This window comes from Aspergillus flavus, chromosome 2 (genome assembly GCF_009017415.1).
Source record: "Aspergillus flavus chromosome 2, complete sequence".
Taxonomy (NCBI): domain Eukaryota; kingdom Fungi; phylum Ascomycota; class Eurotiomycetes; order Eurotiales; family Aspergillaceae; genus Aspergillus; species Aspergillus flavus.
Genome location: NC_092409.1, coordinates 1141559 through 1162615, shown reverse-complemented (window position 1 = coordinate 1162615; position 21057 = coordinate 1141559). Strand labels below are relative to the sequence as shown.

At 46.9% G+C, this 21057-nt stretch overlaps 5 protein-coding genes and 4 non-coding genes across 9 annotated transcripts; 7 read left to right on the top strand and 2 right to left on the bottom strand.

The window, feature by feature from the left end:
- The first annotated feature begins 1191 nt into the window (after nt 1-1191).
- Nucleotides 1192-8392, top strand: F9C07_2276991 (camp-dependent protein kinase). Its single transcript, XM_041289282.2, has 6 exons — nt 1192-2246; nt 2318-3018; nt 3119-3198; nt 3513-4505; nt 4984-6234; nt 6303-8392. Exons 4-6 carry the CDS (start codon nt 4444-4446, stop codon nt 7723-7725), a joined length of 2736 nt encoding a protein of 911 aa, XP_041142238.2. The 5' UTR covers nt 1192-2246; nt 2318-3018; nt 3119-3198; nt 3513-4443; the 3' UTR covers nt 7726-8392.
- A 790-nt stretch (nt 8393-9182) lies between these two features.
- On the top strand, nt 9183-10417 carry F9C07_2276990 (uncharacterized protein; the record flags this gene model as incomplete). The annotated part of the gene is made up of 3 exons (XM_071510219.1): nt 9183-9313; nt 9560-9862; nt 9973-10417. The coding sequence occupies 3 exons, from the start codon at nt 9183-9185 to the stop codon at nt 10034-10036; spliced, it is 498 nt and encodes a 165-aa protein (XP_071363592.1). The 3' UTR covers nt 10037-10417.
- Nucleotides 10418-10482: 65 nt separating this feature from the next.
- On the top strand, nt 10483-10572 carry F9C07_t25. The gene has a single exon. It is a non-coding gene; the product is annotated as a tRNA-Pro (tRNA).
- Nucleotides 10573-11548: 976 nt separating this feature from the next.
- On the top strand, nt 11549-11640 carry F9C07_t26. The gene has a single exon. It is a non-coding gene; the product is annotated as a tRNA-Pro (tRNA).
- Nucleotides 11641-12567: 927 nt separating this feature from the next.
- On the bottom strand, nt 12568-12659 carry F9C07_t3. Its single transcript has one exon. It is a non-coding gene; the product is annotated as a tRNA-Pro (tRNA).
- Nucleotides 12660-13061: 402 nt separating this feature from the next.
- F9C07_t27 lies at nt 13062-13151 on the top strand. The gene has a single exon. It is a non-coding gene; the product is annotated as a tRNA-Pro (tRNA).
- Nucleotides 13152-15240: 2089 nt separating this feature from the next.
- Nucleotides 15241-18672, top strand: F9C07_1186273 (uncharacterized protein). Its single transcript, XM_041289281.2, has 2 exons — nt 15241-15958; nt 16038-18672. The coding sequence occupies exons 1-2, from the start codon at nt 15546-15548 to the stop codon at nt 17956-17958; spliced, it is 2334 nt and encodes a 777-aa protein (XP_041142237.1). The 5' UTR covers nt 15241-15545; the 3' UTR covers nt 17959-18672.
- Nucleotides 18673-19403: 731 nt separating this feature from the next.
- Nucleotides 19404-19748, top strand: F9C07_9799 (uncharacterized protein; the record flags this gene model as incomplete). Its single annotated transcript, XM_071511942.1, has 1 exon — nt 19404-19748. The coding sequence occupies one exon, from the start codon at nt 19404-19406 to the stop codon at nt 19746-19748; it is 345 nt and encodes a 114-aa protein (XP_071363591.1).
- Nucleotides 19749-20395: 647 nt separating this feature from the next.
- Nucleotides 20396-20854, bottom strand: F9C07_9798 (uncharacterized protein; the record flags this gene model as incomplete). The annotated part of the gene is made up of 1 exon (XM_071511941.1): nt 20396-20854. One exon carries the CDS (start codon nt 20852-20854, stop codon nt 20396-20398), a length of 459 nt encoding a protein of 152 aa, XP_071363590.1.
- Between the last annotated feature and the right edge of the window lie 203 nt (nt 20855-21057).

Sequence of the window (21057 nt, the reverse complement as noted above, 5' to 3'; positions counted from 1 at the left end):
TGGGGAACAACAGCCAAAAACAGAATGTACGGGATGAGGATGCCCTTGGGTGTGCCTTTCGGGAGCGCGCCAGTGATGAGCGGCGTCCCGGTTTCTCCGCACCCGGGCGAATATAGTCACGTGCTTGGACGTTGCTGCCTGAGGCGCACAGAAGATTCCCGTCGCGGCGCCACGTGGGTTAGGCCAATCACTTCGACCACGGGAGCCCTAAACTGAGTGGTCTTTCTTGGCAACAATTAGATATCGGTGGATTGTGGCTTAGGTGCCTGCCGCATGATGTCATTTTGTCCCTCTCTCTCTCCCTTTCGGGAACGTCATCTTTTGACTTGCAGCCATCCTAGATGGTAATACCCAGAATAGGTCTTAGTGGTCTACGTGCTGAAGGGAGAATTCGGCTCGGTCAGGTCATTCGCCCCATTCGAAACAGGTCTATGGAGGGAGCAGTGCGTTCTGGTTTGGATCGGAACATTCTCATCAAGCCTCCAGGCAACATGCCGGATGATTCACAATCACGATAAGCCATGCACGGACATTGTCTCTGACGTACCGAATGTCGATGACATGCTTTTCTTCGCGATTCACATGTCAGGCTTGACGGTCGAAAGGATATTCTGGAACCCCTCCTCACCTTCGGTGTGCCCCGGATGGTAGGAGTGCTCCGCATTTTCTCATCGTCAAATGCAACTCGATGGAGGGGAATCAGCATCGCGCAATGGTAACCCGACCAAAGCTGCTGCTTTCCGAGTAGAGTTTCCACCCACCCGTCAACCCTCCATTTTGAGAGGCTGGAGAACCTCGACGTGGTGGGCCTATGGAAGCCCTCGGAGCTCTTCTGGTGACAAAAAGAATGCTGCATGCTGTAGATCGCTGACACCACGCTACAGCTTGCAGGTGACCGACCTACTGACTGCGTCCAAGTAGCCTCAGATGCACGATCCTCCCTTGGCCGACCGGGAAAATATGAAATTTGATTGACGGGTCATTGCGGGTGAAGGGGGAGCTGGTTCTTCTTGACCCAGGCACAATTCGTGGAGATCTTTTCCCAACAATTCCTGGTAGATAGCCGTAACCCTAACGGTAGGGGAGGGGAGCAACATTGTTGCATTATTTTATTAATTACATCTGAGGTAGTCGGTGTTTAGCATCGGAATATTTTTTTTTAAAAAAAAAAAATAATAAATAAATAAAATTAGATCATCACTGCCCGCTACGAAAATATCTCCGACGAGTTGAAGACAAGTTTTTGGAGGTGCGCCTTTGTGCTTAAGCCACCCTCAATGTGGCAGGAGAATGGTGGCCGGCTGATCTTACCGTCTAACCGGAACTTCAACTCTCGCGCTTGAAGCGTACATCCACAGTGGCCTGGTGTAACTTTGAAGAAGTTTACGGTAATGCTGAGCAGCAGCTATAACCTGATGGGGGAGCAACCAAAACAAAAATTAGGTAAATAAACAGAAGGGCGTTTCGGCCAGCCCGTTGGGCTTCCAAGGATTACTATAATACGAAGGGCGGTGTATGCCCTATGGCTGTTAGGGCTAATCTTACCCAGCTACATTACTTTAACCATACCTCCTGACAGAAAGAAAACAAGGAGCTGGTGAATCATTCAAGTAACAATATGTTTGTTTCCTTCCAGTACAACATGGAGATGCGGCTGTATGCGTAAGCGATTCGCTGTACAGCAGCACTGCTGCCAACAAGGCCGCACATTGTTTCAGCCCATGCCGCCCAGTTGCCGGGCCCTTCTAGAAAGCGAGTCGAGAGATGAGTCAAGCAAGATAGAATCTGGAAATAAGCAGTAAGGGGGAAACTCAAGGCAAGATGCACAGTAACTGCACAGTACGGAATAAGGCAGGCAATGAGGAAGTTCGGTAAAGTGGACTCCACGGCCATCGTTGACCCAGAGATGCATTGACCTTTGAAACGAGAGATTGTTTGCCACTCTAGATGGATGGTTATTCCTAAACACCGAGTCATTTTAAGTGATCGATAGTCAATTCATTAACCGCGATAAACCATCAATGATCGACCATCGAGATGGCGACAAGTGACATTTTCAGTTGGAGGGCCGGAGTATAACCCCACCTTTCCACTGGGTAGGCCGACAGTTAGGAATGGGGGGTCAAAGAGGAGGTGGCGGAGATCAAGTTCACATCTTTGGGAACGATTCATGCATCTATGAGGGATATTGAGGGTTAGCGTGAGGAGGAGCAGAGTACTCCGTCTTGGAGATAAGACGCAAATATCTGAAACGATCAGCTTATCTCGTCCATTGAAAGTACCCATCGTCCATGTACTATGGGGATGCAATACATACTACGAAAGGAGATAGAGTCATGAAGCAAGGTTTTTCTTTTCCCTTTTTCTAGAATATTGAAAATTTGGGCTGTACCTGTTGGTACAACAGAAATTCTAATTTAATTTTCTAGCGATTCCAATTAATAAAAACGAATAGCGAAATAGACGAAAGAAAAGATGGGGTAAGAAAAGAAAAAGAAAAAGGGACAACCTTCCAAGGGCATTAAAATGCGAACCAGACATTCGAATGTTGTCACCGTGGACCGACTGGCCAACTGCCCCATTGGGTATAGTTCGCGCGGTGCAGACTTTCAAACCTCAGGCTGTCGAAGATTTTCCCGGTTTTGCCAAAGCGAACGGCGGATCACGAATCATGGTCGAAGGTGAAGAGGCAAAAGATGGCAGCACCCGACATGCGGTTACTGCTGCCCCCCCCTAGTCTGCTCATCATCCGACCTTCTATTGCTGTCATCATTCCCCCTTCACCATCATCATACCTTAAACCCCTTCGGTTTTTATATTCAGCTCCTTTCTTGCGAACCAGGAATGCATTTGTTGCCATTTAAGAGTCATAGATTACCACCGGACCTGAGGGCATTACCATCTCCGTCCTCAAGAATCAAATGTGGTTCCGAGATGAATTTAACCCACGCCGTGGTTCCATAACATCCTTCTCTATTTGTCCAGCACCACCTTCCATCTCCACTCGGTGTACTCTGAGTAAGGCCTCTCTTTTTCCCCTTTCGCAATAATTCTTTTTTTTTTTTTTCTTTTTGATTCGAAATTATTATTTTCCCTCCCATTTTTGACCTTACCTAAGGTCCAAGGGACCAGACAGGTATGTGGGTATTGAACCAATAGTAGACCGAAGCGTTTCACGGTCACCATCCAGAATCAACGGTGAGCTTCACCTTTTTTTTATTATCATTTTATTTTATTTTATTTATTATTTTTTTTTTAAAAAAAAAAAAAAAGGCGAAAGAAAGAAAGAAAAAAGAAATATCTAGTATTACTCGAAAGAATATCCAAGAGAAAAATAAAAAGAAAAGAAAAGAAGAAAAAGGAGAAGGTTTGATTTATCTATTTAGTGATCTTATTTTAATTTCCCTTATTCAACTCATTTCCATTATTTATACTATATCTGATTCCCGTCAAATCCGCTTGTGGTTTTCCCTCCCCCTCACGACAAGATTCTGATTACTTCTTCTGATTAGTGAGGCCCTCGTTGGTTGCTTAGCAGGTACCTTAGTGCTGGTAGGCTGCCTAACTAAGTGCTAAGTACCGCGTTCTTCACTGTCCGCCATCTAGTCAGCGGCATCAGCGGCAGCTTATGCCTTGGATGCTCAGCTTTCGGCCTTAAAACGCCACTCTTTTGTTTTTGGATATATTTCTATGGGGACAAGTCAATAGGGCTGTCACCCATTCACTCTTCCAATTGCCATTGATTCGTTTGATTTATTTTTATAATTTATCTTGACTATTATTATCACTTTTATCGGCCTCTTTCGTGTTGTTCTTTCTGGGGAAATCCCGCAGTCCGCCGCCGTTCGCCCAATTTAAATGGGCCCAGAGTTTGACACTAAACCCAAGGTTCGCTCATCCACACATTGCAAGTGTGAGATCCCTCCCATTTACCCTTAACCTAAAGGTACAGACACTGTACTGTCACTGCATTGGCTTTTTTCCTTCACGTTGCCTCCGATCCTTGGTTTCTGAGTAATACTGCCACTCATCGCTTCCGTTTTCTTCCTTTTGCCCCTGTGAATCACTTCTTTTTCTCTGTATCATTTTCTTCCCCCCTCTTCATACACGCCCTCTGATGAACCGGTCAAATCTTTTCTAACCCACAACCATAGTCGACGGTTATCCCGCCTCAACCCCTCCATCCCTCCACCTGCGCTTGGTACGATCCGATCCCGGTCGGATCCATCTATCCGCAAACTTCCTTAGTTCGACATTTGTCCGCCGGTGTGAACAGTTCTTTTTTTTTCTTTTTTTAAACTCTTCTTTCCTCAACTTCCGCACTTTGACCGGTCACCCGCACCACCTGCTTTTTACGATCTCGACGTGACCTATCGCGCTACCTTCTTATCATCGACGTTTGCAAAGCGGAGGATTTCTTCGGTGTCGAATGGAACATAAACCATGGCTACCACTCAAAACGGATCCGAGTTGCGTGGAGATGCTGGCTTGCTGAAAACCCAGAAGTGAGTAATTCGAGTCTCGCTCAGTCCCACCGCTGGTCTAGAATGTATCTTTTTGCAACATCGTTGAAATAAAGAACCTCGTGGTCTCTTTGTCTTGTTTGTCTTGGGTCAGGTGGCAGAAAGAAAAAAGAAAAGCGTTGTCTACCTGAAAGCCCCCATCACTGGCACCATTGCAGCGTGAGGCATTTTTGTGCTTTGCTGTCCATGTATTGTGTCGCGTTGGGTGGAAGACATTTGCGCATTCATGCCAGCCTTATCGTTGCCTTCTGGAAGAGACCTGCAGCTTGATGCAGCTTTAGCCTTCTTTCACAACTGGCCCGCTGCTGTGACTCAACTCCATGTTGGATTACAATCATGTTTCCTTTCTTGATTGAACCTCCCCATGGCATATCATCACCACCATGTCATTATTTTTGTGCTTCCTCAAGCGAATCAATGCACACTGGCGGCTTTCATCCATGGCTAACCGCTCTGTCAGCAATGGTCTACAGGACGACGACAATCAAGATCAGATCGGCTCAAACAGTCCGAGTCCGTCCGGGATGGCTACTCCACAGCCCGAGTTCTCGGATAAGCGCCAGCCTTCCATAATGCACAATTTCTTCCAGGTTGGTGCTTCCCATGGTCCGCTTTACCCTCCCAAATCACAGTTCTTTCCTTCTGAGACTGCTGCCTCCGCGCACCTGGTTCAGTCGAGCGCGTACGTCACAGGGACACAGGATGACCAAAGCACTGGTCACCATTCCTCGTCTTCGGGGTCCTTTGTCATGATGGAGCGTGACGAGGCATCGGGGATGAAGTCTTCAAATGTCGAAGCAAAGGAGATAACACCAGAGTCTTTACCTCACACGAATTTACCTACCCCCCCTTATTGCTCTGCGTCTTCCCTGCTTCAGAAAGAGTCGGAGACGGCTGAGCTAGGGTCGTCGGCCCCAGAGAAAGGGATGGGTTCCATTTTTAATGCGCTGAAGAACATTCTGTCTCCACCTGCAAGCGTTTCTCCTGAGCCTGCAGCTCGCCGTCATACCTCTCATCCAGTCTCCAGCGTCTCTGACGACCCAGTCCTTGCCACCCACTTCTCAAACCCCTCTCTTCCTCATACCTCTGACCCGATGTGTTTATCGGAAGTTCCCCTCCTCGAGCACGAGAAGCCACACATTTCTTTGTCTTCTGAGAACCTTGCGAAGCTAACTGGGAATGTGTCTGATCTTGCACGTTTAAAGAATACCCCACCGCTTACCCCGCGTGCCATGTCCAATGAAGGGTCACAGACCGATAAGCCGCCGGCTACATCGTCGCCTGAGTCGACAGAGCCAACACATCAGGCCGATGAGATGGACAAATCAACTGATGAAATTGCCGGAAAACTTGAGGAAGCGTTTCCATCTCCAGCCGAAACTCCACAACCTTCAGGGCCGCCAGTTGCTCCGATCAAGGGCAATTTGTATGTGAAAATTTCAGAAGGCCGCGGGCTTAAGCCAGGGTTTGATCCTTATGTTGTTTGCGTGTTCGAATGGAATGAGTGGATCTCGAAGAGCGCGCAGGACGAAGAAGAAGAGTCTATCGAGCGACGTCAGAAGGAGCAGGAGCAGTCTGATCGCGACGCTGGGCGGCCGATGGCCATCCCAATGAAGAGCCGGCAAAGTAGCAACAACAGCTCCCTTGATGGCCCTGATCTTAGGGGGAGGGCACCCGTGACCGATCCCCATTGGAACCATGAAGCCACCTTGTAAGCTTTTACCACCCTATATTCCTTCCCCATCATTTTAGACCACCTCATTAATGATGTAATTTCAGCGATGTCTTCGGCGATCAATCTGAAATTGATGTTTCAGTATATGACCGCAAGAACCAAGAAGCATTTCTAGGTCACGTGCGACTGTGCGTTAACCTCAAGGAAGACAACAGCCGGCTAGAAGGATGGTTCCCCTTGTCTGCTCGCGGCGCAGGTGACTCTGCAGTATCTGGTGAAATCTACATGGAAATGCGTTTTGAGCATACCGAGAAGAAACAGGTGGGCCCGGATGATTTTCAGGTTCTGAAGCTTATTGGCAAAGGCACATTCGGTCAGGTCTATCAAGTGAAGAAGAAAGACACACGCCGAATTTATGCCATGAAAGTTTTGTCGAAGAAGGTGATCATTCAGAAGAAGGAAGTTGCACATACCTTGGGAGAACGGAATATTCTGGTTCGGACCGCTATGGCTGCCTCTCCATTCATTGTCGGTCTCAAATTCTCTTTTCAAACCCCGACCGATCTCTACCTCGTTACAGACTACATGTCAGGGGGCGAACTCTTCTGGCATCTTCAAAAGGAAGGGCGGTTCCAGGAGGCCCGTGCCAAGTTCTACATCGCGGAGCTTATCTTAGCTCTTCAGCATCTCCACGAGCACGACATCGTTTACCGCGACCTGAAACCGGAAAACATCCTTCTCGACGCTAACGGTCACATCGCACTCTGTGACTTTGGATTATCCAAAGCCAATCTCGCTCAGAATGACACCACAAACACATTCTGCGGCACAACCGAGTATCTAGCACCGGAAGTTCTACTTGATGAGCAAGGATACACCAAGATGGTTGACTTCTGGTCTCTGGGTGTACTTGTCTTCGAGATGTGTTGCGGTTGGAGTCCCTTTTACGCCGAAGATACCCAGCAAATGTATAAGAATATCGCTTTCGGCAAGGTTAGGTTCCCACGAGACGCGTTAAGTACCGAGGGCAGAAACTTCGTGAAAGGCTTGCTCAACCGCAATCCGAAGCACCGGCTGGGTGCCAAGGCAGATGCCAAAGAACTCAAGGAACACCCATTTTTCCATGATGTGGATTGGGACGCTTTGTCCAAGAAGCAGGTCATCCCGCCGTTCAAACCGAAACTTAAATCCGATACGGATACTTCGAACTTCGATCCCGAGTTCACAAATGCCAACGCCACGTTAAACGACCGTGCAGCAGCAGTAGCGAATAGTTATATGCCAGCATCCACCCCGCTGTCCCCGGGTTTGCAAGCTAACTTCAAAGGCTTCACTTTCGTTAACGAGAGCTCAATTGACCATCATCTGAAGCATGAACCCACAGATCATATGGACGAGGACCCTGATACTTGGCAACGACCGCACCGCCCTGGGGGTTTTGACGATCACCGTATGACTGGTGTTCCCAAGGCTCACGAAGGCGGAGAGCCTGGAATCTTCAATGTTGATGACAATTTCGATATGTGATTATTTTGCGATGCATGATGTTGGAGTTGTGAATTTTCTGCATATATTCATATGGCATGTACATGGCTTTTTTGGAACAGGCCAAAACTTGGTTTGCTTTTTTTCTGCTTGCTGCAAGTGATTCGCGACCTAGCTGTTGGTACTTTTATATTTGTGGATGTGACGAAAGAAGTTCTGTTTTTACTTCTGACTACCATCCCAATCTGGTGTTTCCGTTCTCCACCATCCGGGTAGATGGGGCAGGATATTGCTCTTGATTGAGATCTCGTAACCCCTTTGTTTTTCTTTTTTCCTTCGGGGTCTTTGGCTTATACCATCTGTGTCGTTGTCTTTCTTCACCCTGCGAATATCCGACAGTTATCGTTTTCTTTTCTATTGATGGCCGGCTTGGCGTCCCTTCGGTTACGGTTAGCACGGCCTTACCAAACGCATCTTGATCCGGTCTATGGGAGATACATATCTAGTACCAGGCGCCCAGGGGATGTGTCCTTGGGAGGTGGATGTAGCGGCGTTTTGCAGGCAGCATGGCGCAGGGAGGTACTTCGATGGAGTTGTTGCATTGGGCGGAGATGTCTAGATAAATGAATTATGAAGTTTAATGCCCTGATCCGATCTAGTATATGCATTCTGTGTTCTGGGGAATCTAGTAGGGTATTTGGAATGAACTGGTTGTCACGTATTGGGCTGTCCATTCTGGACATGTCTAAAAATCTCCGCCATGCTTTTCTTGGTTTACATAGCCTTCTGAGTACGACCTTGTACTATGACATACACAGCATCATTGAGGGCATACCTCATATTCTACTGGGGCTTATTCCATGTGAAAGTGACAGAACGATGAGAACCCTGAATAGTGAATAGTAGTGGTTTCACTCCATCGAAGAATAATGGGAAGATACGAAGACTGCCAAGGATAAGGCTGAGATACCGCCAGAGATCGTCATTGTTCAATTAGACACTATCACTTGCAGTTCTGGTACTCATTCACTAGTCCTGTGAGTGTAGGGAGGAAGAAGCCCTGATTGGGTAGTGTAAGGGGAATAGTCGAACACTATTGCAATATGATCAGCGAGGATGAGGTCATAGATGGGGTTTCACTTGTGGGTTTTTTTCTCCGCTAGTAAGTTTTCTTTTCTTTTTTCCCCCCTGGTGGTGTTTAGGACTACTACTTATTCGTATCCTATTTTTGGGTGGTGGTGGATTTAAGACTGCACCCGTGTCACGAGTTCCATTCCAACCACCCCTGCATGTAAAATGGGTCTTTTTGACGGAGCCCAGAGCTTGCACTAACTGTGGGCTGATGCAAGAGGGTCACACACGGGAAACCTGCCCGCATTTTGAGTGTTTCCGCTGCCACGAGCATGGCCACATAAGTGATACCTGCCCGAACATCGAGTCCAGCTACTGTCGCAGAACAGGACACCGAAGCCAAGTGCCCCAAGCTCGAACGTAAAAGCATGGTCAACAAGGCTACAGAACAAATGAATACAGCTCCCTCTCCTCGTTGGCGAAAACGCAAGCAGGACCTTCCCGCACAGCTTCTTCCCTGTCTACCGGTTTTCGTTCATCTATGCTACCTCCACGACACGTAAAGCCTCCCCAGAATACAGTGGACCAGAGAATCGTTATGCTCCAGAGTTTAAGATTGATAAAGCACAACTTGCAGCAGTTCGGGATCTTTGTAGCCAATTGAATGAGAAGCTCCCGGTCGATTCCAGCCATCCTAGTGATGATTTAGTTCAAGATATCGAATCCAGAGAGGAAGAATTGGAAGATAATATTGGGGGAGCTGATCTTCTCGAAGGGCAAGACTTGGAAACTTCTGGAATATCAGAACCTTGACACTTGCCATCAAGACCCTAGCCGCTCTGAAGAAGCCCCATGCAGGTGCTGGTGATCGAAGCTTCACTATTGGAGATAAAACTCGAGCACAACTCTTACAAGGTCGTAAATACAACGGGAGTCGGACAAAAATGCAGGAATATTTTGTCATGACTATACATCCAAGCATTGAACTCTTCCTTCGCATCAAGGAACCTCTACAGGAAGCCTTTGTTAAAGCCGAGATTAAGCCACCCGGCCAGCGACATCCACACGTATGGGCTCAAGAAGCGCTTGCGACTGATATTGGGTCACGGTTGGCTTTTTGCGTTACGTACACAAGGGATGCCATGGAAATATCGTCCTATGTGACTTCAAATACGATCAGAGATCTCTCTAAGGTCAACTTATCTGTTCGTTGAATAGGGGGAGGAGACATTACAGACATTATGAGGCCAAGACAGTTTACTATTGTACGCGCATTGACTAAAACCTTTCCTTGGGATATCCTAAAACCCCGTCACTTTTCATATAGATAATCATATTATCTTGATCCCCGCCAAAGAGTTCGACCCACGTAAAAGTATAAATTGGATATAGTATAAAGAGTGGTTACTCCTCAGCAGCCCGAGAGTGATATATATAGTACGGAGTATAGTGTAAAACAATCTATAACTCAGAAAAGGATTAGCTCAAAGGCCTGGGCATATTAGATAATGGGCGGTCACTCCTGGAGCAGAATCTTATTAAGTTGGATCTAATTGATCTACTAATATCAAAGAACCAACTAGATAAAAATAGATCTCCCTAAAACACTGATATGGTGTAAGCGCTCCTTCGGCGTAAATTCGCGTAATAAACTATTTTCGGCGGTACGCCTTAAGCTTTTAGATTTCCCCTCATTTAGCCGTAATTCTTACGGCACACACATCAACTGCCCGGATGGTCTAGTGGTATGATTCGCGCTTAGGGTTCACCCAAAGCATTAACTGCGCGAGGTCCCCGGTTCGATCCCGGGTTCGGGCCTTCCTCCTTCTTTCTAAAGGAATCCTTTTTAAATTCTTTTGTCCTCTGTCCTTTTGTTTTTCTTTGATTTGACACCTGACCGAGTGGCTCTTTTAAAGGTCGAGGGGGGGAGGGGTTCGAAGTTTTCGGCCCAGAGGCGGCTGCGAAACCTGTCAAGGGAGCGCACTCCTAATCATCACATCAATTAGACGTCCTAACCCCCTATGGTGGTGCATTCAGATCATATAGACGATTGGCCTGGTAGCTCTTCACAAGCTTCATTCATTCCAATCTACATAGTTAATCCGAGTTTTCTATACTATATAGGCTACGAAAGTCAAATATATTGTTCCATCTAGGTGTGATCGTGGCGACGCCGTACTGCTATGAAAGGGAGCTACTGGATGTAGGAGAACCTTGTAGATCCGCTAAAGTTACTACCTGGCCTAACATGTATATAAAGACCGTAGCTATCCCCCGGACCTACAGAAGGTTGGCAACTCTCAACCTCTCATAGCATACCGCTACTTGCAATCTCATAGGTCTAGCAGCATTTCACGTAATACATATAATATACATTAGTAACTCCAGCTATGAAGAATCCATTACCCTCGAATGCTATATACACTTTGCAGCTCCTCCGGTCAAGTTCAATAGAATTCTAGCATACTGCCACCATAGAGTTGACAATACAGCAGACTCACCCTATCTATTTCATACTTACCCTAGCTCACTGCCCGTTGCGCGACAAAATAAAGAAGGTGAACGGGTATACCGTATTCATGATTAAAGTAGGATAGGAGTTATAAAGAAAGAAAACATGCTTGGAGGGATAGCCAAGGTTACAATAATATCATGTACTCAATATATGATCCCCATAAAGGTGCTAGGAAAGCATGTTATGGCGACGCGTAGAGCGGAAGTCTTGATTGGTAGGTTGGAGGCTCTCAAGTCTTTCTCTCATATAGCCATAACTCAACTAGTATAAGCATCAACTGCCCGGATGGTCTAGTGGTATGATTCGCGCTTAGGGTCAACCCTGAAGCATACAATTGCGCGAGGTCCCCGGTTCGATCCCGGGTTCGGGCCTATACTTTTTGATATTTTGGATATTTTGATATTCGTTTCGCCTTTATCTGGAATGGCTGTTGCCTGAGGCAACAATTACCCGCCGCAAAGCCGGCCGCCCGACAGCGCCATCCCCCGCTAGTTTATTTCAACTTAAGGTATTTCAACTGGGAAAGGCGATAGCTAATTGGTTAGACATTTGACCGCCTACGGCTATATCTATATAAAAGTAGATCTATTATGGTCATATTGGTTTCTAATACCCCGCGAGATGAAAGTTTATACAGGCTGCAAGTATTATTGGTGAATTGCTAGGTATTTAGGGTTATCGTAAATGTGAGGGAACCGAAAGACACTATGGCTTATCAGCTCGCAAGGTATTTCAACTCACGGGGTTTCATCTCGCGAGGGATGGTATTTAGAATCCTCACGCGCAGTTCAGATTCTCAAGAGGTTCATTCTCTTAATCTCAATACAATCCGCCATACATTCCTGTGCACCTTTGATCTCCCTAGTACTGCAATCCAGAAGCCCGTTGGCCTACAGCCCTCCAGACATCCCGCCGATTAGATCGCGGTACACCGAAACAGCGCCCACAGTTATCTCATCTATGTCAAAGAAGGAAGAACTTAATAAAAGTCTATCAGAACATATTGTTATTATAATTAAGACATTCCAGATAGTTCAGCCATCTGTAACTCCATTATTATTATTGCGGCCACAACTGCCTCCATCAGTCTTACCAAACTTATTGATTGTTGCAGTTGGCAATGTCAGGAGGGTGGGCAATCCAAAGACCGCAGGTTTATAAGCTAAAAAAACAACGGTATTCCTAGCTAGACATTTGATTAGGTGAATGAAGCTAGAAGTAGAAAAGTAGCCCTTCCTCCCGAAACCATCTCCTATCTCTCAATTCCGCTACCCTGCCACCTGCAAAAAGCATTGGTAGGCCCGAACCCGGGATCGAACCGGGGACCTCGCGCAATTATATGCTTCAGGGTTGACCCTAAGCGCGAATCATACCACTAGACCATCCGGGCGGTGAATACTAAAGAAAGTCGATAGCTCCAATAGCATCGGCCAGGCTTCTGTAAGGAGCAAGACTCGGGCTTTGCGGGTGTTGACTCTTAAACCTCGCAAGGGTCATACAGCGACAATACCTCAAGTAGACTGAATATAGTTAGCGTATCTGAATTACTCCCACAAGTACACCGTCTTTAGTATCACACTATTTCACAACCTCAACCCTTATAAGAATACTGATGCTAACAGTACAGATAATAAATAGGGGCTACCTAGGCTGATAACCTGTCAAGCAACATACAAAGACTACAAGACTATTAGTGGTGAAAGATTAAGCAGGGCTTTGGATGTCAACGCAAAGCAGGGAGATGAGATGCCCTTTCTCATGTAAACATAAATCATTATCTGTTACATCAATTGCCCGGATGGTCTAGTGGTATGATTCGCGCTTAGGGTTCACCCAAAGCATTGACTGCGCGAGGTCCCCGGTTCGATCCCGGGTTCGGGCCTATACTTTTTTTGTATTCTCTGTATAGAATTTGAAGTTTCCTTCCTGTGCAGGATATCCTTCTTACTTTTTTCTTTGGTCTATTTCTTCGGAATGTATGAGTGGGTCCGTGTGAACACTTACGAAGGATGGGTTAGGCGGCAGGCTTATATTCATCCGATAATGGGATAAATCCCGACTTGCAGATTCAATATCGTGCTTTTTACTTTTTCTTTTTCTATTTTATTTGACCCACTCTGCCCGACTCAGGGATAGAATCCCCTCCTACTGTGTACGTACGTACTAAAAATTTCCTTTTTCTTTCCTTTCTTTTCTTTCTTAAGTGAAACGAGGGTTCACCTTTCGCTGTTTTACGTGTGGGATTGTTATCGGACAGACTGACTACGCGGAGAAGGCTGCAGCTGCAGCTGCCCCACTTGCTCTTGAGGTAGGCCGATCTAAATAACAAGTATTACTGATTCCAGTACGGAGTAAGTGTATATATAATTTTTAGGGCAGTCGCTTGAAGGTTAGCATTGGGGATAGTCGGCGGTAGAGTAAGATGTAATGACGTCGAGTGGGTGTTAGTGTGATTTGTGCCTCGTGGGCTTTCGGATGAGTTGATTCTATCCACACAACATCATATTGTATCCGGAGTGGCCGTTGCCCATTTATTCCGATTACATCTCTATCTATGTATAATACGGGAGTTTCGGGGTGATACTTAAGTGGAAAGTGGGCACCACACTCTGTTCCGTGAAACAGCTCCAGTCGTTATTTATAGCGGTTTGAGATTGATATGTACGAGGGAAATTTATGAGCCATAACAGTATAACTCGAGTCTCGAGGCCGTCAATGGAACCGACGGACCAGGAACCATGTAGGGTCAGCCAATCCCAGAGAATACTTCAACGGCGAACCGATGGTTGGAGTTGGACCCATTCGGTAGATGGGTTGATGCCTAGGGTTCTCCGTCAGGGGTGGATGGTAGGAGGCAAATGTTGTACATAATTTCAATTGACTTTTGATTCTATTTCGAGGGATGGTGACAACCTTCCCTCCTCTATTCCTTGGGTCTCTCCAGGTATAATGCCTTGACTAATAATGTAGGAAACGAGAAAGGGGGGTTAGTGTTGGCATGACTGATTGATTGATGGATTTTACTAAGGAGCTTACACTACACTGTCCAGCGTCCACACTAAACCTATTGTAAAACCGAGGGCGCTGCGAACCGCCCCAGAAAAGGCTTAGTGCCAACTGTTCCTGACGCTAACCCTGACGGTCCACTGCCGAGCTATACCGGAAACGGCTTAGACGACGTGCTCCATTTCACGCATAACGGAGAGAATGAATGCTGCATCTCCATCTCTCTACCCCTTTCAGGGCGATCGGAACGTCGTCATCAATCGCCCGATAACCATGGATACTCATGTCGGATCGTAAGACAGCCTTCCATGGATTGAATGCAATGAAAGTGCTTTCTAACTTCACTAGCATTCTACCCGAGCGGGCTACCTGATCAGAATTAGCAGCCACCCCAATATATGTTAACCCCCTAAACAAATGCGAAGGGAGTCTCATCATTACTCCTTTGGGTTTGACTTTGCCAATCCTCTTCGTCGAGAGAACCAAACTCTCCACCCCGAACACCTTAGCCCACGGCCCTCCTCCCCTTTTGGCTCTGCTGCAGTTTCCCTGGGGGCAATCCACGCCCTAGGATTCTTCTAGTCCATTCATTCCCCCCTTGTCGTTGGTCCTGGATGACACGAGTTTCTCCGCTTTCCTCCGCAGCCTCGCGGTCATTTCTCAGCACGAGTTACAGACATGACTAGTCGGGAACACACGATCCTCATTCCCCTTGTGGGGACGATCGGCCCCCGACTGCCGTGCCATGTTCTCCTAGTTCCTGCCACTTTAAACTAAAAGGGAGAAGTGGCGTGTCCGTGGTATGTGCTCCAAAGGCTAGGTTTCCTGTTGATGCGCCCCATCCTGAACGACTTTCCTGAAGAACTGATTGGACTAGTCATTGATACGCTCTGTCCGTATTTCTTCAATCATATTGCGCGTTGGTCCCTCGTTTGCATCTTGTCTTCTTTCTGAAAATAGTGGTCTCTTTTTTCTTTCTCTTCTTGTTCCTTTTTGTTCCTTGGTTTGGGTGATTTCCCCCCCTCCTATACTACGCATTGTTTCACATCGCTCGCTACCAAAAAATCTTAATACTGGGTCGATCTGTATCGCCTCCATACATCCTAACGGACAGCGTTCTCTCCGGTGGCCCATTCGTTCTCCACTCGACCGCTTTTTTGCCCCTTTCCCTTTTCACACGGCCCTCTTGTCTCACGGGCTTTCTCTCATCTACTACTAGATTTTGTTGACCTGGTTTTGATACCTATCAAATGCAACATACACGTTCATAATGAGTGTCGTCGCCAGTAGACCCGACAGCGCTTCTGTGCCCTATTCACCAATCCCCCATCAAAGTCATGGTTACAAGAATCCTTATACAGTGACGGTGCAGCCGGTCTCATCTCGCACGTCATCAATTTCCTCCTTTAAATCCAACTATAGTGTGTCGACAGCCCCGACAGTGTACTCCCCAATCTCGCCTAGCCCTTCATATCACCTGTGCGATTCTGCCGCATCTCTGGATAAAATCTTGGAATCAAAGTTTAAGCGTCTGCCTCTGGACGTACTCGATAATGTCCTAAACCAACTAGAGTCGTTGCATACTAGTTCAAACCAGCAGGGATGCTTAACATGCTATCAGCGCGACTTGCATGCACTGTCTCTGACTTGCCGGACGTGGGAAAAGGTGGTTAGGCCAAAGCTGTGAGTGTGATATCTTTTCTGACCAGCGGTGGTACTCAAACTGGAGATCAAACGCTGACCAGGTGACACGATGTCTTAGTTATACTCGTATCCACATCATCGGCAACGATTCCCCAGCCCAATTGAAGAAATATCGGATGAAGCGAGGAAGCCGGTTAAAACTCCTTCGACGCACTCTCCGGGAAAGAAAATTGCTGGCCAACCTTGTCCTGGAACTTCGTGTCCCACAGATGGACCTATTGTTCACCCAAGGGAAACAGAGCACCCAATGGGAGGAGTACAGAGATTTGGTAGCATCTGTGGTTATGGTCTGCCCCAACCTGGAACGGTTGTTAGGCTTGAGTATACCGTATAACCACCAATTCGACCGGTTAACCCACGCATTATCTACACGACGAAAGCTGAAGGAACACACATGGCTTTTGGGTGAGGCAATTGACGTTTCAGAAGGATCGCCTCGCAGCACCTCCTGCCCCGGAAGTCTGGGACCCTCGCAGATGTTCGAGTTCTTAGATTATCACACCTCGTGGACAAACCTGGAAACACTGATGCTATACGGAATTAGCGAAAATAATGCTCTTGAACCGAGCATCTTTCTGCGCATGTTCAGCCTCTTACCATCGCTACGAAACCTGTGCATTGCAAATTTCGATGCAGAAGCCTTTGGGGATAGCACTTTGCTATGCTTGCCGCCATTGGAATCGTTGCGCCTGGAGAACTTGCCCGGCGTTACTGATACAGGATTATCGCAGTACACATCGCGCACTGAATCCCATTCGCTCAAGTCACTGGCCGTCGTTGAACAAAATATTGAATCCTTACTCGTGATATCGAAAATTTTAACATCCTTGCCGCAATTAGAACGGTTTAAAATCGTTCAGAATGACAAATGCCCCACGCTAAATAGCGATGGGATTATCTTCCAGCCGTTGTTCGCCTCATCTACTCTCAAATACCTTCATTGGGATGTTGCTTGTCCCAACCCCAATACTGCCCTGACAAGGCTGGATTATGCTCCATTTGTGAAGCCCCCAAAACATATCAACACACCCAATTCTCATCTCGCTCAAAGCATTCTTTCGGACGGGTTTCCTCAGCTTGAGGCGCTCCGTGCACCATCTGATATAGAGCCACCTGGTGTCCTGCAGGCTGTTTGCCAGCCCATTCCCAGAGGACAGGCTCTTCTTCAGCCCGATCGGTATAGTCTCCCTCGCAGCTCCCACGGCTCCGTTAGCACACGACCAATGGCCTTGCCGGCGGGAAATAACCTCACATCGGCTCGGATACGAGCCCAGACGTTCATCGACATGGCTGCGAAGGACACGGAAACTGGAATGAGAGTACTCGTCACTGACCATTCTGACGGTTATGTGCCGGATAATGCCTTGGAAGACATGTCAGATGACGATTTGGAGATGGACATGGACGAGTCTGTGGAATGGGATTCACCAGAGCGGCCGAGACATGATAAGTTACCTGAGAATCGCGACGGGCCTGTTACCGTGTGCGACTTTAGGATGCCCGCTTACATGGGCCGAGTGGGCAGCAGGAGGAGAGGCCAAGATGTGTCCATTCCACGGTTCATCCTGCGCCCTGATATACAGGGACAAGAAGCTGACGGCGGCCTGGTTGGCTGGAAGCACATACTGGCCTCGAACCAGTCCTTAACATACGCCGCAGGAGTCGGGGTACACTGCTTCGGAAATAAGGGCAACACCAGCCCACTCCCGGAGGAGCCTCCATCTCCTGCATCGACGACCGTCAGTCGATTTGGCTTCGGAGGCATCACTAGGAGCTCGACATTTGGTTCAAGCCCCAATACTCCCATAACGCCCTCGACACCGATGAGTCTCTCGTCGCCGACTGCACTTCCGTGGGACAAGGACACCTGCACCGGTTCCTGGAATTATAGCCATAAAAACGGCCGAGATTGGTGGTTCCACATGGAGCGGGAACGACCAGGGCATATCAAGCTCATCGACGTCAAACAGCTGTTTTAGCCAGTTAATGATTCGCGCCCCACTGAAGGGATTTCACGATTATACCACTAGTCTTACGCCCCAGACATGTCTTTCGACCGTTCTCTCTTTCCTAAAAACCAGCATGCAGGGCCCATGCGGAGATGGCGTTATGGATGGACAACAGAGGAACTCTTCTTTTTATATCTCGAATACCTTGGAAAGGTCTCCCTTCTCTTCCCTCTTAAACTCGACTTGCTTTGCGTTCACCCAGAGTGCAACGATTCCTTCTATCCTTAATATGAGCACATACAATCAGACGCGATAATCACGTCCGTCTTACTGCACATATTTTCCTTTATCTGTTTTTCTTTTTTCCTTATCTCGTTGATACAAGGCGCATTTACCGGATAATGACGGAAATAATCCAGGACACGGTTGTTTGATAGGGTGGTTCTCAGTTATATCTTCTTGACTATACCTTGTAGTCTTTCGCTTCTTTTCTTTGTCCTGATCTTGCTACTCGATGAGAAGCTGTACATTGCCATCTGTATGTATGTACATGGACCAGACCACTACTGCAGGTCTACTATAATGCTTAGTGTTATTACGAGTAATATGTGACTGATTGGTCTTCATGAATCTCGACTATAAATACTCTTCTACAAATCGTAAATTTCTAAAGATATGCCCTGCGATTTGCACTTTCTTTTTAACTTTGATCTTTGAGGAAAGCTGACGATCTTATTCAAATTCATGTAAAGGTGTCATCGGTGGACAGGGCATCCGCCTTGAGCTGCCTTATCCAGTACTGTGATCCTTAAACTAGGCAACACCCAATTAAGATATTGTTACCCTATTAGAGCTGAGCTGTATTTCTAACTAATGTGTGTCGTTGACCTGCTTTAGTAATCTGAAGAAAAGCAACTGTGTCGGGAAAAGAGACGTAAATCTACTGTCAAGCCTGTTTCCTGTTATTCGCGTATTAAGCGTGAGGTCTTCCAGTGCATATCTGATACTGTTTTGTACGGGACTATCGCTCAGGTCATGTGGAGGTTTTTGGTAGTGGGCAATTTATTTAGTTGGACCTGTGATACGCATAAATCATGATTCGTGGTCAATAATTGAAACACTGACAACCTCAACACAACGAAAAAAAAAAAGAAAAGATTTCGCAGTCATGAATATATCTGAAAGCAGACCAATCTCACAGCACTACAGGGTAATTGATTCCGATTATGACATTATTCTCCTCGTGACACCGAACGACAACGTCGTCAAACCAGAAGACTGAGCCAAAGGCCACCCCATTCAAAGCTTGATCAAAACGTCTTACTCTCGCATCTAAGTACTTTAGAGGGAGGCTGAACTCGCCATGGTCTGAAGGGGAGGAGCTCAGACAGAAGGGAATAGTCGAGTTGAATATACCCGACACAGACCCAGAGGCATTTGGGATTGTTTTTAACCTGATGCATTGCCGTACCACAATGGTCCCTCGCGAAGTTGAACTACCCCTGTTAACCGGAATAGCCGTCGTGGTCGACTACCTTGACTGCCGAGAAGCTCTTGGGCTGTATCCAGAGTCATGGGTAAACAAATCAAGGAACTCTGTCCCCGGCATCTTTTGTGCAGATGCCACAAATTGGGGTTTCATCTCCTACGTCTTTGGCGATGCGAATATTTTTTCATCGACGACTCAATTAGCGCAACAGCAAGGTCTTGATATGTTCGATTCAACAAATTTGGGGGTAATCATCAAGGCAATAAAGTCCCGTGGTCTTCTATCACGCGCTGAAAATGCACCATTTCCAGGATACTTGACTGCAATTTAGAGTTCCCGAAAATTGCAGTATGCGAAAAGTGTCCGAATGCCTTTTATCGACTAACAAATACAGTAGTATCGATCAGAGTACCAGGACGGAAATCGAAAGCGCTTCAGAATCCCTCAGTGGGCTTAGTATTCCGATCCGTAACGACAATGACCTATGTACTTCGAAGCGCAATAACTTAACCCAAGTCAAATGCACATCCGCTAGAGTCTCTTCTTGGGGCCGGGACTTAATAAAAGGGGCAGCAGGACAATAATCAACCCAGGAGGCCTTTTAGATTTTAGCTTTGTTGAGCGAGCACTCGAGATTCTAAAAGTCAGAATCAGAACCAGAATCATTCAGATGAAGAAAGGAAAAACTAATACCCATTAAAAGAAGCATTATCCTCGCGACTAGAATGATGACGCCGAGCGTTAAGGACCTGATGGGTATCCATCAGTCTGACTACATACACGAAGTCGAGCTATCCCATATCTGCCGGGGATATCATGCGCAGCCCCTCAACATGTTGGTCCGGTAACCAATCCTAAAGTCTGCATTTTCCATCCCCTGGACCCCTAGTGCTGCGAACCAGGCGCAGGGCCATATACTCTGCTAGACGGGGTATGACAACCTATTTTGCAGCTTTATTGCCACGGGGCTTCTCAGGCTCATTGCTGTCTGCTCTTGTGCGCTTTGCAGTAAATGGTATTTTCTTGGACTGTGAAACCGTCATCAAGGATATAGGCACCGCCCAGGAAGAGTTTCAAGTCCTCGGCAACAGCGATATTTTTTAGGTTGATATAGATATGTCGTCTGCATCGGGTTTTCAGAGTATCAAGTGTAGCACCATCTAGCCAGTCAACCAAGCTGTTTGCTTTGAATATAGCTTCCAGAGAATTTTGCGGTGATTTAAAATAGAGAACTTTCTGAACTCCCTTTCCATCCTTCAAAGTTACCCGAAAAGCTAAACGGGATGCTGGGTCGTCCGTTAATCTAGATATAACAAAGGCATTAGAATGTTGTTTTCCAAGTGGTGCGATCTTGGCTTGAACTATAATCCCATCCTTATTACCTCTGGTGTAGTAGCCCTCAATCTCAATCCAATTAACAGAATGAACATTTAGCATAATACCATTTATTTCGCGACGTTCTTTATTCCTGTGGTTGGAATACCAATCATACCCATGATAAAGGCGCCCGTTTAGTAGGCTCACCTGTGTCTTGATCTCTAGTTGTGTCAGCTCTCCGTAGGCGGGATCACGGTGACTTGTAGACGTCCACTTCCTGGTGCTAGTATCCCTGGCACACCTTGGCCCTCCAGACCGCAGTG